The sequence below is a fragment of the Meles meles genome, chromosome 2 (genome assembly GCF_922984935.1).
Source record: "Meles meles chromosome 2, mMelMel3.1 paternal haplotype, whole genome shotgun sequence".
NCBI classification, from domain to species: Eukaryota; Metazoa; Chordata; class Mammalia; order Carnivora; family Mustelidae; genus Meles; species Meles meles.
The window spans coordinates 6,802,949-6,815,984 of NC_060067.1; the positions used below are offsets into that span (position 1 = coordinate 6,802,949).

Here is a 13,036-nt window from a genome sequence, read left to right on the forward strand (position 1 = left end):
GCCTTTGGCTCCGATCATGATCTCAGGCTGCTAGGATCAAGCCCCATGTCGGGCTCCCTGCTTAGTGGGGAGTCTGCTTCTCCCTCTCCCTCTGCCCCCAGTCATGCGTGCATATGCACTGTGTCTCTCTCTCAAGTAAATAAATAAAAAAATTTTTTAATGTGCTTACAGTAGGGGTGCCTGTGTGGTTCAGAGGGTTCAGCTCAGGTCATGATCCCAGAGTCCTGGGATCGAGCCCCGCAACTCTCTGCTCGGTTCTCTGCTCGGTGGAGAGCCTGCTTCTCCCTCTCTCTGCCTACTTGTGATTTCTGTCAAATAAATAAATCTTTTAAAAAATGTGCATACAGTAGGAAATGATCTGGTCCCTGAGAAAATTAAAATGTTGATTATTTAAGAGTATCAGGTAGGCAATAGAGGAAAAAAATTGTAGCTATATATTATACAGAAGGATATTTTGTCAATAGTAAGAAAATTGGGAAAAAATGAATTATTTATCTGGACCTTAGTATTTTCCATCCGAAAACAACATCTCTAACTCTTGTTGTATAATATTATATTCATTATATAATGTAGTCTTCACCCAGGTGAGTAGGTGTGAGTGTGTGCTAAAGGGTGCCAGTGATGCTGGTTTCACATCCTTTCTGTAAACTACCCATTTATGTGAAATGGAAATAAAACATGCAGAAATTCCCTTGGATCTGAGAACAGGGTTTCTCCCAGAACCACTGGGCTTGTGGTCAGTTTAGCAAAGTCAGCTAAGAACAGCCAATCAGAGTTTAGTTTGGGAAATGGATTTCCCAAATAAATATGATTCCCAAGAGCATATTCTCTAAAGGAATTCTCTGGCGTGAAATCCAATACAGGAGGAATTCAGTAGAACTCCATATTACCACTATGAAGAAAGGTGGTATTCCTCTTTTGTTGAGTATCATCTTCCTGACGCTGATTGGAGGTCAAGGTAAGGGATTCGGAGTTATATTAGGTTAGTAAAGTCAGAAATGTGAATTGCTATAAAAGTTTCATGATTTGCCCAATAAAGTTGATTGCATGCATCAGAAGGTGATATGAGTCGTTCATAAAAGCTTCTCAGTGATGTAGTTCATTATCCAAAGTTCCTATCTAGGACCTGCTAAGTCAAACATAAATCATCTCAGTCTAGGTATGTGAATTCCTGGCATATACTAAGTGTCCAATAAATGTTTGTTGAACTGGGTGGTAATGAGATCAAAGAATTTGTCTCTTAAATTATTTTTGTAACCCTGATATTGTTTCTTGATAAGTATGTCTGTGGTTAAGGGTCTAATAATCAGAGAGGTCCCAAATCTGTTTACTAACCACCTTTGGGCAAATTAACGAACTTTTCTAGATTTCAGTTTTCTCACCTATAAAATAGAGACTTTATAGTTATGCTTTTCTACCAACCACACAATGTGTGGCATATAGTAAGCACTGAGTAAATATATGTTGAATGAATTAAAGGATTAAGGAATGAAGATAATGTATTTCAAAGAGTTTTGGAAAGTTTAAAGTACTGTCAAAAAGCAAGGCGGTGGGGAGGATGGTTATTTGTAATTGATAATTATAAGTAGATCTTTCCGCCCAAATCAACACCAACTCCATTCCACTAAGGCCAGATAATAAATGGCTTTTGGAGTTGCCTAAGGAATTGTGGCCCACGTTGCACACACGAATCAGGTATCTGTGTGTCTGACCGATGATAGGCATTTATTAAATATTGTCAAAATCTCCTTTCCTAAGATTGTAAGACATGGTCATTAAGAGCAGTATGTTTGGACTCGAGAAAATATGAGGCAAAACCTTGCACCTGCCCCTAAATGCTGAATGACTTTGTTCTTTCTGTAACTTCTTTGAACCTTAGCTGCTTTATCTATAAAATGGAGATAAAACCTCTTTCAAAAGTGTGCGGTAATGATTAACAGTGTAGGTTCACAACTCTCGTCTAAAGCCAGCCCTTTTACTCAGATGACAGGGAGAGATCAAAAAAAGAGATAGGCCATTCCAGGCTGGTAGGTAGCAGTTTTAATAACAGCAATGGAATAATAATAATAATAATAATAGCAAAGGAAACTTACATATGGACTGGTCTTGAGCAGCAGCAAGACAAATGGATCCCCATAGCTGCCTACCAGATCTTAAAAACCTAAAAAGATTCCCTAACTGGGCTTAGTCATGTGTTCAGTGTGGGTATTTTCAACTTCATTCAACCACTTCAAGGCTATGTCCTTGGAGCAGACTCTGGGAGCCAGAAAGGCAAGTGGAACCGACACTGTGAGTGCACGGGAGAGGAAGAGAAGACTTCAAGGGCCCAGGTCCAGCTCACAGGTCCACTGGTGGTAGCTTTATTTTTTTTTATCACATTCCCCAACAAACATACTTCAGTGCATGACAGGAACAATCATGACCAAGTCAAATGTATCATTTTGATGGATCATCTAAATTGAGACATTACCTTTAATCAGTGTTTTTTTCTTTTTCTCTCCCTTTTTCTCTACCCTTCTTCTTTCTCTTAGGAACCCCAACGATGAGGAACAGACGCTGTTCCTGCATCACCACCAGCCAAGGAGCAACCCAGTTAAAATTCTTAAAGGACCTTAAGCAATTTGCCCCAAGCTCTTATTGTGAGAAAACTGAAATCATGTAAGTAAAACCTCATCCAGCACACGTGCACCATATTGGCAGGAACATTAAATTTAGTGTGAATATTACCCTTAGGACCCTTGCCCGTACACACACTTAAAATTCAGATGGCTGTTCCTCCGTAAGTGTGGTCTACTTTTTTTCTTCTAAACGACAAGGAATTTCTGGTAGACATTTATTTATTTATTTATTTATTTATTTAAAGATTTTATTTATTTATTTGACAGACAAAGATCACAAGTAGGCAAAGAAGCAGGCAGAGAGAGAGGGGGGAAGCAGGCTCCCTGCCAAGCAGAGAGCCCAATGCGGGGCTCGATCTCAGGACCCTGAGATCATGACCTGAGCTGAAGGCAGAGGCTTTAACCACTGAGCCACGCAGGCGCCCCATCTGGTAGACATTTAAACCAAGGAGAATATATCACCAAACATGTCGAAAATATTTAATGCAAATAAACTCAAAAGAAGAAAATAAAAATCATTTATACTTCTACCACCAGTCACAAATACTGATCACCCCTTGGCCTATAGTCTTCCAAATTTCCCTCAGTTACATTTGTGTACGTATGTAGACAGAACATAGATATACATGTACATATGTATTGTGTGTAAACATCAAAACAAAATTATATGTTACGTACTTTTATAGTCTGCTTTCTCATTAACACTATATCATGAACATTTCCTCGTGTCAGTAAATCTTCTGTAATATCATTTTTTCTAATAATGTCCTTCCTAATGGCCAAATTACATTCCATCATATGGATGTACTATAATCTATCTGAGCAGTACCTAAATGTAGATTATTTACAATTCTTTGCTATTGAAATCAAACTTACTATGTCAGTATCGTGTCTTTAGTTCTTTCCTATTAATAATAACGTTCATAGGTTGTTATACAGAAGTGTGGAATCTCTACATTTTATACCCGAAACTAATACTATACTAGATATTAACTGGAATTTAAATAAAAACTTAAAAATAATAACCTTTTTAAAGATTAGAATTGTTAGTTTCAATCTTTTGAAACCTAAATTAAGGCTGATCTATAGAATGACTCTTCTTACTCTCAGATTATACAGAAAAATTAAAGAAAAAATTTTTAAATTATTCCTGGACAGTTTGCCATAAGTGATTTAAAATAGTCAATCAGTCTGTTAGTCATGTCTTTAAAAATTTTATGTTTTAGGGAATTTCATTAGAAATTAAAGCAAACTTCATGCTGATTTTCATTGTTTCTGGAGAAAAAATAGCTATATCGACAATTTTTCTATTTTGCTTCTTCATTTAAATAAATGGCTATTTCACCACAGCACAACTAATATTATCTTTAGATATAAGCTTCTCTAATTGCATGTACCTATTGGATTTTTTATTTTTTTATAATATAAATATTATTTTAACAATTATTTTTATAATAATGAAAACATTGGTGTCTTAGAAATATAACAGTCAGGGACTAATTAGATAAAAGGCTTATGTAGCCTTCCAATGGAATATTATGTAGCCATTAAATGTGTATTTTCAAAGAATATTTAATGACACTGGAAATGCTCATATGATAATTTTTTTAGTTTAAATAATTTAGGGTTGTGTTTCTCCTAGAAATGTGTCTAAGTCCCCCCACTCATGAAGAAAACAAAAAGGTGGGAAGAAAAACTGAAAGTCTCAGATGCTTATTGTGATGACATAAATACATTCTAATTGGGGGATTGAATTCTGGGGGTAAGATGAGGCATTTAAATTACTGAAAGTAGAAAAAAAAAACTCATTGCTATTTCCTTGGCAGTGCAACAATGAAGAATGGATATCAAACATGTCTAAACCCAGATTCGGCAGTTGTGAAAGAATTGATTAAAGAGTGGGAAAAACAGGTCAGTGACCAGGAGGAACAAAACTTTCTTTCTTTTAGAAATTGACTTTCGAAAACAAAGAATCTATGTAGTTTCTTTAAGGATACCTTTTTTTTTAATATATTACTGTGTTCCTACTTTGTTCCTAGAATCATGTCATCATTGTAATGTGTAATTGTATTTCTGGATATAACATCACTTGTCTATATCCCCACTAGAAGTGTTTTCCATGAGGAGAGGGAGCTTACCCTTCTTATTCAATATAACAAATATGTATTGGATTGAAAGGTAGATGCTGAAGACAGAAAAGTTATAAGCTGTAGTCCCTTCCTGCTGTCGCAGACGTGCTAAGAATTAATTATAGTACAATGTGAGAAAAATAAAGATATGTGCCAGGATCTTGAGGATTATAGAGGGAGTAATCCTTTTCCTTACCAGAAGGAGGGGCAGGGAAAGAGTGTTAAGGAAGACTTTCCATATGTCTTCCTATCATATGTTCCCCAAGAGAATAAGGACAGCATGAAAAAGCATGGACTCATGAGAGCTTGCTGTGTTCAGGGACTGAAACTCCTCAGGCTGGGGTTTGTGTGAAGGGAGAGAAGAAACTGAGATAGAAAGGACCAGGCCAGGACAAAGACAGGAGCTTGCTTCTGGAGTCTGATGGTGTAGTGGTTCTGACGCATACTGGCTGTCAACTTCGGGCAAGCCACCTTCTCCAAGCCTCCATCTCCTCCTCTCTAAAAAGTGGATGATAAGAGTGCTAGCCTCAGAAGGTTGTGGGTTGGACAAGCAGAGTTGGAGTAAGGGCAGTAATAAGCCTGGAGAATAGAGGAAAGAAGACCAGTTAGGAGGCTCTGGCCTCCTCCTCAAAGTCACTAAAGTAGAATCAAAGAAGCCCTTTTGAGAGTGAAGCAACTTTAAATCATTTTTGAAGATTTAAAAAAAAAAACAGTCTGGAGAGTCCAAATATAATATAAGGAAGGAAAACTGGCAAGATAAAGGAATATTATTCTTACTTTCTTTCTCCTCACAGGTCAATCAAAAGAAAAAGCAAAAAAAGGGGAAAAGATATCAAAAAAGCAAGAAACTTTTAAAAGTTAAAAAATCTCAACATCCTCGTCAAAAGAAGACCACATAAACAACCACTTTACCAACACGTGTTTTGTGTGAAAAATGTTCTTTTTAATTATACTGAAATAATTCTAAAAGGGGATGGCAACTTAATACATAAGCTGTTTTTTTCCTAGAGAGGTTTAAGCATCGTTGTGAAATTGTAATTAAAGCTAGAAAATTGCTTTTAAAATCCAACTGTAAAGAGTTATTACAGGCTATAGTTGGACTTTGTTCTTCTGTCACCAACCAAATGAATTTCATCATGCTGAAGATCACAGTCTTAACACCCACATCTGGACAAATGCACACACAATCACATCCTGTACACAGTCCCATCCCACACACAACAGCTGCCTGGAAAAGCAGCCCTGTACTTCCCAGGCCACAAATTCCAGACTCCAGAGGATATTCTGAGGCACATGCCCACAAGCCCCTGCCTGTCCACATGTTAGGAAGCCAAGGAGTTTGGAACCGAGCTGGACCTCACCAAGCTGCCAGGCCATTTAGCATCTGTACTTGAACCCGCCTACAGGCCTCACCGTGTTTCTGAGAGACCCATGCTGGTTGTTTCTGGGGACCACCACTGAAGAACACTAGCACTTGGCTTTCAGAAGCTTCTGTCTAGCTTCCGAGGACATGGGACTCCATCTTACCTGCCCAAGCTCACAGTGTATGTCTTACTGTTTATCTTTGCTTGTATCAAGCCTGTTCGCACTGTCTCAGCTATACAGGTCATTCACCTGGCGCTACTCCTCAGGACTCTTTCCCCCGCACTCCACAAGAACGCCGCCTTCTCCCTACTTCTCCTACTTGGACCCAGTCTTTGGCTCGGTTTAATCCTGCCTCTTAAACAAAACCTTCTGTTAAAACTTAAAACTTCTCTTGAAACTCTACTTTCCCTTGTGTTCAGTACCATACACTTGAGCACTTGACTGTTTTCTAATTAATTTTTGCATGTTTATTCTATTTCTCCAACCAGATTGTCAGCTCCTTGAGGGCTTTATTTCCTTAAATCTGTCACCATGCCTAGTAGACTGTGAACTAGGTTTTGAGTAATTTGTCAGTTGCAGTTTTGACAGGTAGGAGGGCAACCAGACCATCTCAGAGAAGGAACTAGCCATACTGGCTCCTCTGTATTGTCTAACCCTTGGTAACCTCTTTTATTCCTTATCTTCAGGCCATTGTCACTGCAGGAATGGGGGTGATGCAACAGTCTTGCCTTAGGATAGGATGTGAACTTGGCCTCGCCAGCAAATAGCAAGAAAATGCTTAATCACCGGATATTCTAAACTATTCTCATGAAATAGTGCAGGATACCTAGAATCGTAGAATTTACAGTAGGAAGGAGCTTTGGGCAACCTTTCCCCACCGGGTACAAAAATTCCTCCAGTATCGTTCCTGACATGCCTGTTTTTTTATGTCTGACAAGAAAGCCACCAAGTGCCTTTTGAAAACTCATTTTAGGTAGATAGAAATGTCTGTCCGTTTCAGAGTTTGTAGAGTATTTCAGAGTTTGTAGAGTATCTCAGAGTTTATAGAGTATTGTGATCATCAATTACCATACCAGGTCTCAGAGGGAGGGTGGGTATGGAGACACCGAGAGCTGGAGGGAGCAGGAAATCCTGTTGGCGGAGGCATGGCTGGTGCCCATTTGGCTTGAACAGGGCTTAGAAACCCTCTTGAAGAGCAGTTCAGTGAATTGTGTAGGAGAGAACGTCTCTGGCCAGAATTTAAACTTAACACCAACTCTGCCAGACTTTGTCACTTCTAACATTGCAGGAGATTTCTAGTGCTGTCTAAAGGGGATCCCATCCAAATAGCATCGTATCTAATCGTGAAACTCTTCAGCTCCTTCAATATGTAACCCCTGAAAACTCTGAACATTCCACAGTTTGAGAGTTTGGACCCAGTTACCATGTGTCTCACAGGTGAAGTGGGTAGTGCAGGGTGCATGGGGGGCTCAGTTGGGTAAGTGACTGCCTTCAGCTCAGGTCATGATCCTGAGTCCCAGGATCGAGCCCCACATCAGGCTCCCTGCTCGTCCGGGAGTCTGCTTCTCCTCTGACCCTCCCACATCTCATGCTCTCTCTCTCTCTCTCTCTTTCTCTCATTCTCTCTCAAAATCTTTTTTAAAAAATGGACTGTGCATAACAAATAACCAGAGACCATATCTTTGACTAAGTACCTATGACATATATGACATGATAATCATTCATTACTTAAATATACACGTGTAATCTCTACACAATAATTAAGTTCAAATCAGTGCTGGCATATATAACTTTCAAATATTTTCTTTGTTAAAAGACAATAGCATCAATAAAAAGACCATTGATCAGAAAATAAATAGATTTTTTTTTTTTAGTGTCTTGAACATGTACCTCAACTGTTACATATTTAACGGTAAATCTCATGTGTCCTTATTCATTTTCTTCCGCATCAGATAGGGTATAATTGAAATAAAGACATGGACTTCTTTGGGGACAGAAAAAAAACTTCAATTGAGAATATGATGGCAAAGCCTTAAAGCAGCATTGACTTTGAAGTGTTATGTAGAAGGCAGTTTATTTCCTAATCCTGGAAGATAAAGCTATTTCAGTGAGATACACACCTAGGAAACAAAAGATGCCCTAACTCTTTTTCATATCCTGAAAGTATGTATATTTAAATACCAGAAAGCCTCATTTAGTTTTAGTGGAGATCGAAACATTGGAGAAGTCCTTTAAGGGTCCAGGAAACGAAGTTGGAGATGTTATGCAGTGTGGACTAAGAAAGTTGAGAATGTACAAAGGCTATCAGCCTTGTCCATTTGACATACACGTGAGAGGCGGCCAGAAAGGTGTGATGTTTGGACAGGAAGCAGCCGCTGACAATGGACATGACTGCCCACAAGGGCTTTAAGCTGAGAGACTGCAGGAGGCTGTGGAAGGAGTTATTGTTCTGGATTCGGAGACACCTGGGTTACGATCAGGAGCCCAGCACTCACTATCTATGTGAGCTTGTTCAAGTATACTGCTGAACCTGCCTGTGCACCAGTTTCCTCATTCAGGATCGTTGCGAGGAACCGGCCCGGCATAGATCTGATGCACAGCAAGTACTCGGCGTCAGTCCCAACCTTCCGCAACCACTCACCTCTGCTGTACCTCCCTTGCAACAGAGGGTTCCACATCTCATACACAGAGAGACGTTCCCAGGACTGAAAAAAATATGTTGGAAAACGAGGCCAAAAGCTCATCTGACAAGTTCTCTGTATCTACATTTTTATACTCATAGTCCAGGCCATTATTGTCCCTTTCCTAGCCTATAATAGCCTCCTAGTTTCTCACCTGTCTCCCTTTTTTTTTTTTTTCAAAGATTTTATTTACTTATTTGACCCACAGAGAGAGATCACAAGTAGGCAGAGAGGCAGGCAGAGAGAGAGGGAGAAGCAGGCTCCCTGCTGAGCAGAGAGCCCGATGTGGGGCTCGATCCCAGGACCCTGAGATCAGGACCAGAGCCCAAAGCAGAGGCTTCACCCACTGAGCCACTCAGGCGCCCTCTCCTGTCTCTTTTGATCAAATTTTCTCTTCCTTACCATTCCGACGGCCAAAATAATCCTTTCAAAGTACAACTCCTAAGATATCACACCTTTGCTTAAAATACTATAATTTATAATTAAATCAAACATACCAGGACCTACCAAACCCTCTGAGTTTAGGCCGTGCCTGCTTTTCTGACCATGCTCCCTCCGTCCTCCCCTTCACTTACTGGGCCTCAGCCTCATCTTTCTGTCTCTCAAGCACACTGAGTTCCTTTCCTTCTCATGGCCTTGGCGCGTGCTGTCCCCTGCCGCGCCGGGTTGTGCTATACCAACCTGGTTGACCTGGGAATTCTGTTTCCCTGAATCTCCTTCCCTGTGTGGTTCTAAGTCAGAATTAACCCAAGAGGCTCTTCCGTGAGATTTGGAAGCCGGGAGTGAGGGAATGGCCATTACTCTTGATTAGCTAAAATGACAAACTTGTCATTGTGACTAAGAAGCGGCCCCCAGCCTCCACCGGATACTTGGAAGCGCACCCACAGGGGCCGTAGTCACACAGAAGCAGCCGCTAGCGGTCCCGCTGTGGCACTAAATGGGTTAAGGCCTCTTGGATTTTCGTACAAGGTCGGATTTGTCCAGCAGTCCCAGTGCTTCTGAAGGGTTGATCGGAGAACCTTTCTCCAATTCCCTGAATATGCTCCCAGACGTTTACTTCCAAAGGTCCTTCCTCATGGCGTACGATCTGATTCCAGTAATCCCTGTTTTCCCGTAAAACTCAGGCAGCCTCTGCTTCCCTGATGCGCCTGTGCCTTCTTCCTTGCGTGATTGTTCCCGCCTCATCATCTGAGTACCAGCTCAAATGTCATGTCCCAGAGTCTCTGTCCCTTCTCAAGCCTAATGAAACAGCCATCCTGTCCCCAAACCCTCTCTACTGTAGTGCTTCCCAAAGCCGGGCATGCGTACCCTCTGGAACAGATGAAATGAGAATATTTATGACATTTTTCCTTAAAAAATTGGTTTTTAAAGAAAAAGCTGAGGATTGTCTCAAAATCTGAACCCAGCTTCACTCAATGCATTTGTCAGGTGGTCATATTTTGCGGAGCTTTCCTGAGCAAAAAGTGAGACACCCACAACTGGCAGACATTGACACACGCCCCCATCCAGCCACTTCCAGACACTGCAGCGATGGGTTGGCACTTATGGGGCACAGCCTTCTCCGGCTACCTCTAAATCAGAACTGGGATTACGAGGGTTATAAGCTAGAGCGCTAACGGAGCCATCCTTCACAAAACGGGCCAGCGACTTTAGAAGATTCCTCCTAAGAAATTCATATGGGAGATAATATTAAGAATGCCAACATAAACTAACCAAAGAATAAGGCACACATGCAGGGGATGCCTATTACAATTTTATCTAGAAGGACACACAATTTTGAAGATCTGGAAACTATAATCTTTCATTCTCCTTTATCACAATCTGATAAATCAATCAAACTTCCTCACAGTCTGAAATTTTAAATACATTTATGTATTTTACATATTTTAAATATTTTAGGAACACGTATGTGATTCTCGCCGGTCTCCCACCCCACCACGAACGCTGATTTAAGTTCCCTGACCGCAGAAGACATGGTCCTCTTCATCCCTGCATCCACAGTGCCTAGAGCAGAGCCTGGCACTTTGGAAGGACTTCATATGTATTTTTTTACTTAAATGACATATGCTTCACCCTAAATTTTCTTCGAGGACTTTCCCAAATCACTCGCAACTGCTCTCACCGCTATTATTTAAACTTTCCACGCTCATTTCTGCTTTCAGCTTTGCTGATTCTCTTTCATTCGTCTGTTCCCCTCAGCCCTCACCCCCATCTGACTCCCACCCAATTCATGATTCGAATCTGGCTTTCCCATCCCACCCAGGACTCCATCCCAGAATGCTCCTGGACACACTGAAATCCTCCCACTATGACGACCCTGTCATAAACTTTAAGAATTGTTCCCTGATTTGAAATTTAAAGTATTTTGCTCTACCAGAAAGCAGTTTGCATCTGAACAAAGTTTTGTATTAGAACCGCTGGTAAAGAAATCAGTAAAATATTTAGTCAGTAAACTGTCCTTGTGACGTTGAACGTCAGTGGTCTCTAGGTTGGTTCATCGGGAAAGCTATTTGAGATTTCTTTATCCATCCTGGGAAAACAGAAAGTTGCTTTCTTCACAGAAAGGATACAGGGGGAGGTTGCAATTATAGATGCTTTCTTTTGTGGCCTGTATAGAGAGAAGATGAAATTAAGTGATGGGGGGGAAGCAACCTTCCCTGCTGATAAGGAGTTAATGAGCTTCTTGGTAGTCACCAAGCCAAGATCACTTGAGGCATTTTGATACGGAAGTTATTTAAAAGTTCCCAGGAGGATTTTTGACCCTACATTTTAAGGAAGTAATTAAATCACAAAGAGCCTTAAATCTAAGTCTGTGAATAACATTATGAACTGGACCAAACTGATAAAAGATTAGAGGGAAAGATGTCAAATTCTCCATAACTATTTGCTCTCTTTAAAAGCTTGCTGTATGAGGGGCGCCTGGGTGGCCCAGTGAGTTAAGCATCAGGCTCTTGATTTTAGCTCAGGATCCTGGGATTGTGGGATTGAGCCCTATGTCAGGTTCCGCACTCAGAAGGGAGTGTGGAAAGCGGGGAGTGCTTCTCTCTCTCTCTCTCTCTCTCTCCCTCTCCCCCTCTGCTCCACCCCCTGCTCATGCTCTCTTTTTCTCTAAAATAAATAAATCTTTTTTAAAAAACTTGCTATATGAATAAAGAAATTTCATTCTTTAAATATAGTATTTTATTATACTGTTTCAAGTTGACTGTTTTCATAAAGAATTCACTTTGCTTTAGAAAGGGTGGGGGGTGCTGGTATTTCCGTCTCGAAGGGACAAAGCCTCGCCTCTGCCTTCTGTGTAGAGCTCAGGATCCATTAGGCTCAGCTTTTCTTAACCATCAGACACACTGAAGTCCCTCCAAAGGAGGAACTGAACACCAAAATCTGTAATTATGAGAGAAATGTCAAAAATAAACCATATAACAGGAAAAAAGTTTTGTTATTTAAAATTGTGATCAATCATTTCTATAAGTTACCAACAGCAGAACTGACCTCAAGGCAGATCGATATCTCTGGTCTGGAGCCTTGGATGAGGACCAGATTGGCATAGGAGTTTTTATGGAATAGGAATTAAAGCAAGAATGAGCTCAATTTCTCTGAACAATAAAGAAACAGGAATTATCACTGGCAGCTGGGGAGGGTGTTGGGGATCCTGGAACAGCTAAAAGAGAGGCAGGAGGGGGAGATGGAAAGGGGCACAGCAAACTGGGGTAAAGGTAGAGAGGAGCAGCGGCAAATTCCCTGGGTCGGGATGACCTGCTCTAAAACATTGCTGTGCAACGTTCCATGTTGAATGTGAGCCTTCTTGGGACTCTGGAAATACCGGGAAAGTTTTGGATTTCTCATTGGTGGATAGAGGCTTTCCTCACCCTCCGTGGATACCAAAGGTGACTCCAGAAGGCTAGAGCACTTTGGGGCCACTTGGGTTTTGTGGCGGCCACGGAGGTGTGCTGCTCAGAGCAAGAAAGACCCTGCCATTCAGCGGCAAGCAGGCCAGTTAGCCGCAGCCTGGCTCCCGTCCGGTTTCGGGCCATGTTCTTACTGACCAGGTTCCAGCCAACGACTGAGTACAGAAAGAACACTTTTTTTTTCTTTTTTTGCAAAGGTCAAATACTTACTGTTTTATATTGGGACAGTACATTTCAGATTTCAACCAAAAGACAAAAATGCAGTTTAACTTAAACCCAGAAAATAATGGCATCTCTCAGATGCCTTATTTCTAAATCGAACAGATACACAAATTCTG

The 13,036-nt window shown here is 40.9% G+C and overlaps 1 protein-coding gene across 1 annotated transcript; it reads left to right on the forward strand.

Moving 5' to 3' along the window:
* The first annotated feature begins 824 nt into the window (after positions 1 to 824).
* On the forward strand, positions 825 to 7,968 carry CXCL9 (C-X-C motif chemokine ligand 9). Its single transcript, XM_045987293.1, has 4 exons — positions 825 to 958; positions 2,532 to 2,658; positions 4,445 to 4,529; positions 5,542 to 7,968. The coding sequence occupies exons 1-4, from the start codon at positions 895 to 897 to the stop codon at positions 5,644 to 5,646; spliced, it is 381 nt and encodes a 126-aa protein (XP_045843249.1). The 5' UTR covers positions 825 to 894; the 3' UTR covers positions 5,647 to 7,968.
* Positions 7,969 to 13,036: the final 5,068 nt, after the last annotated feature.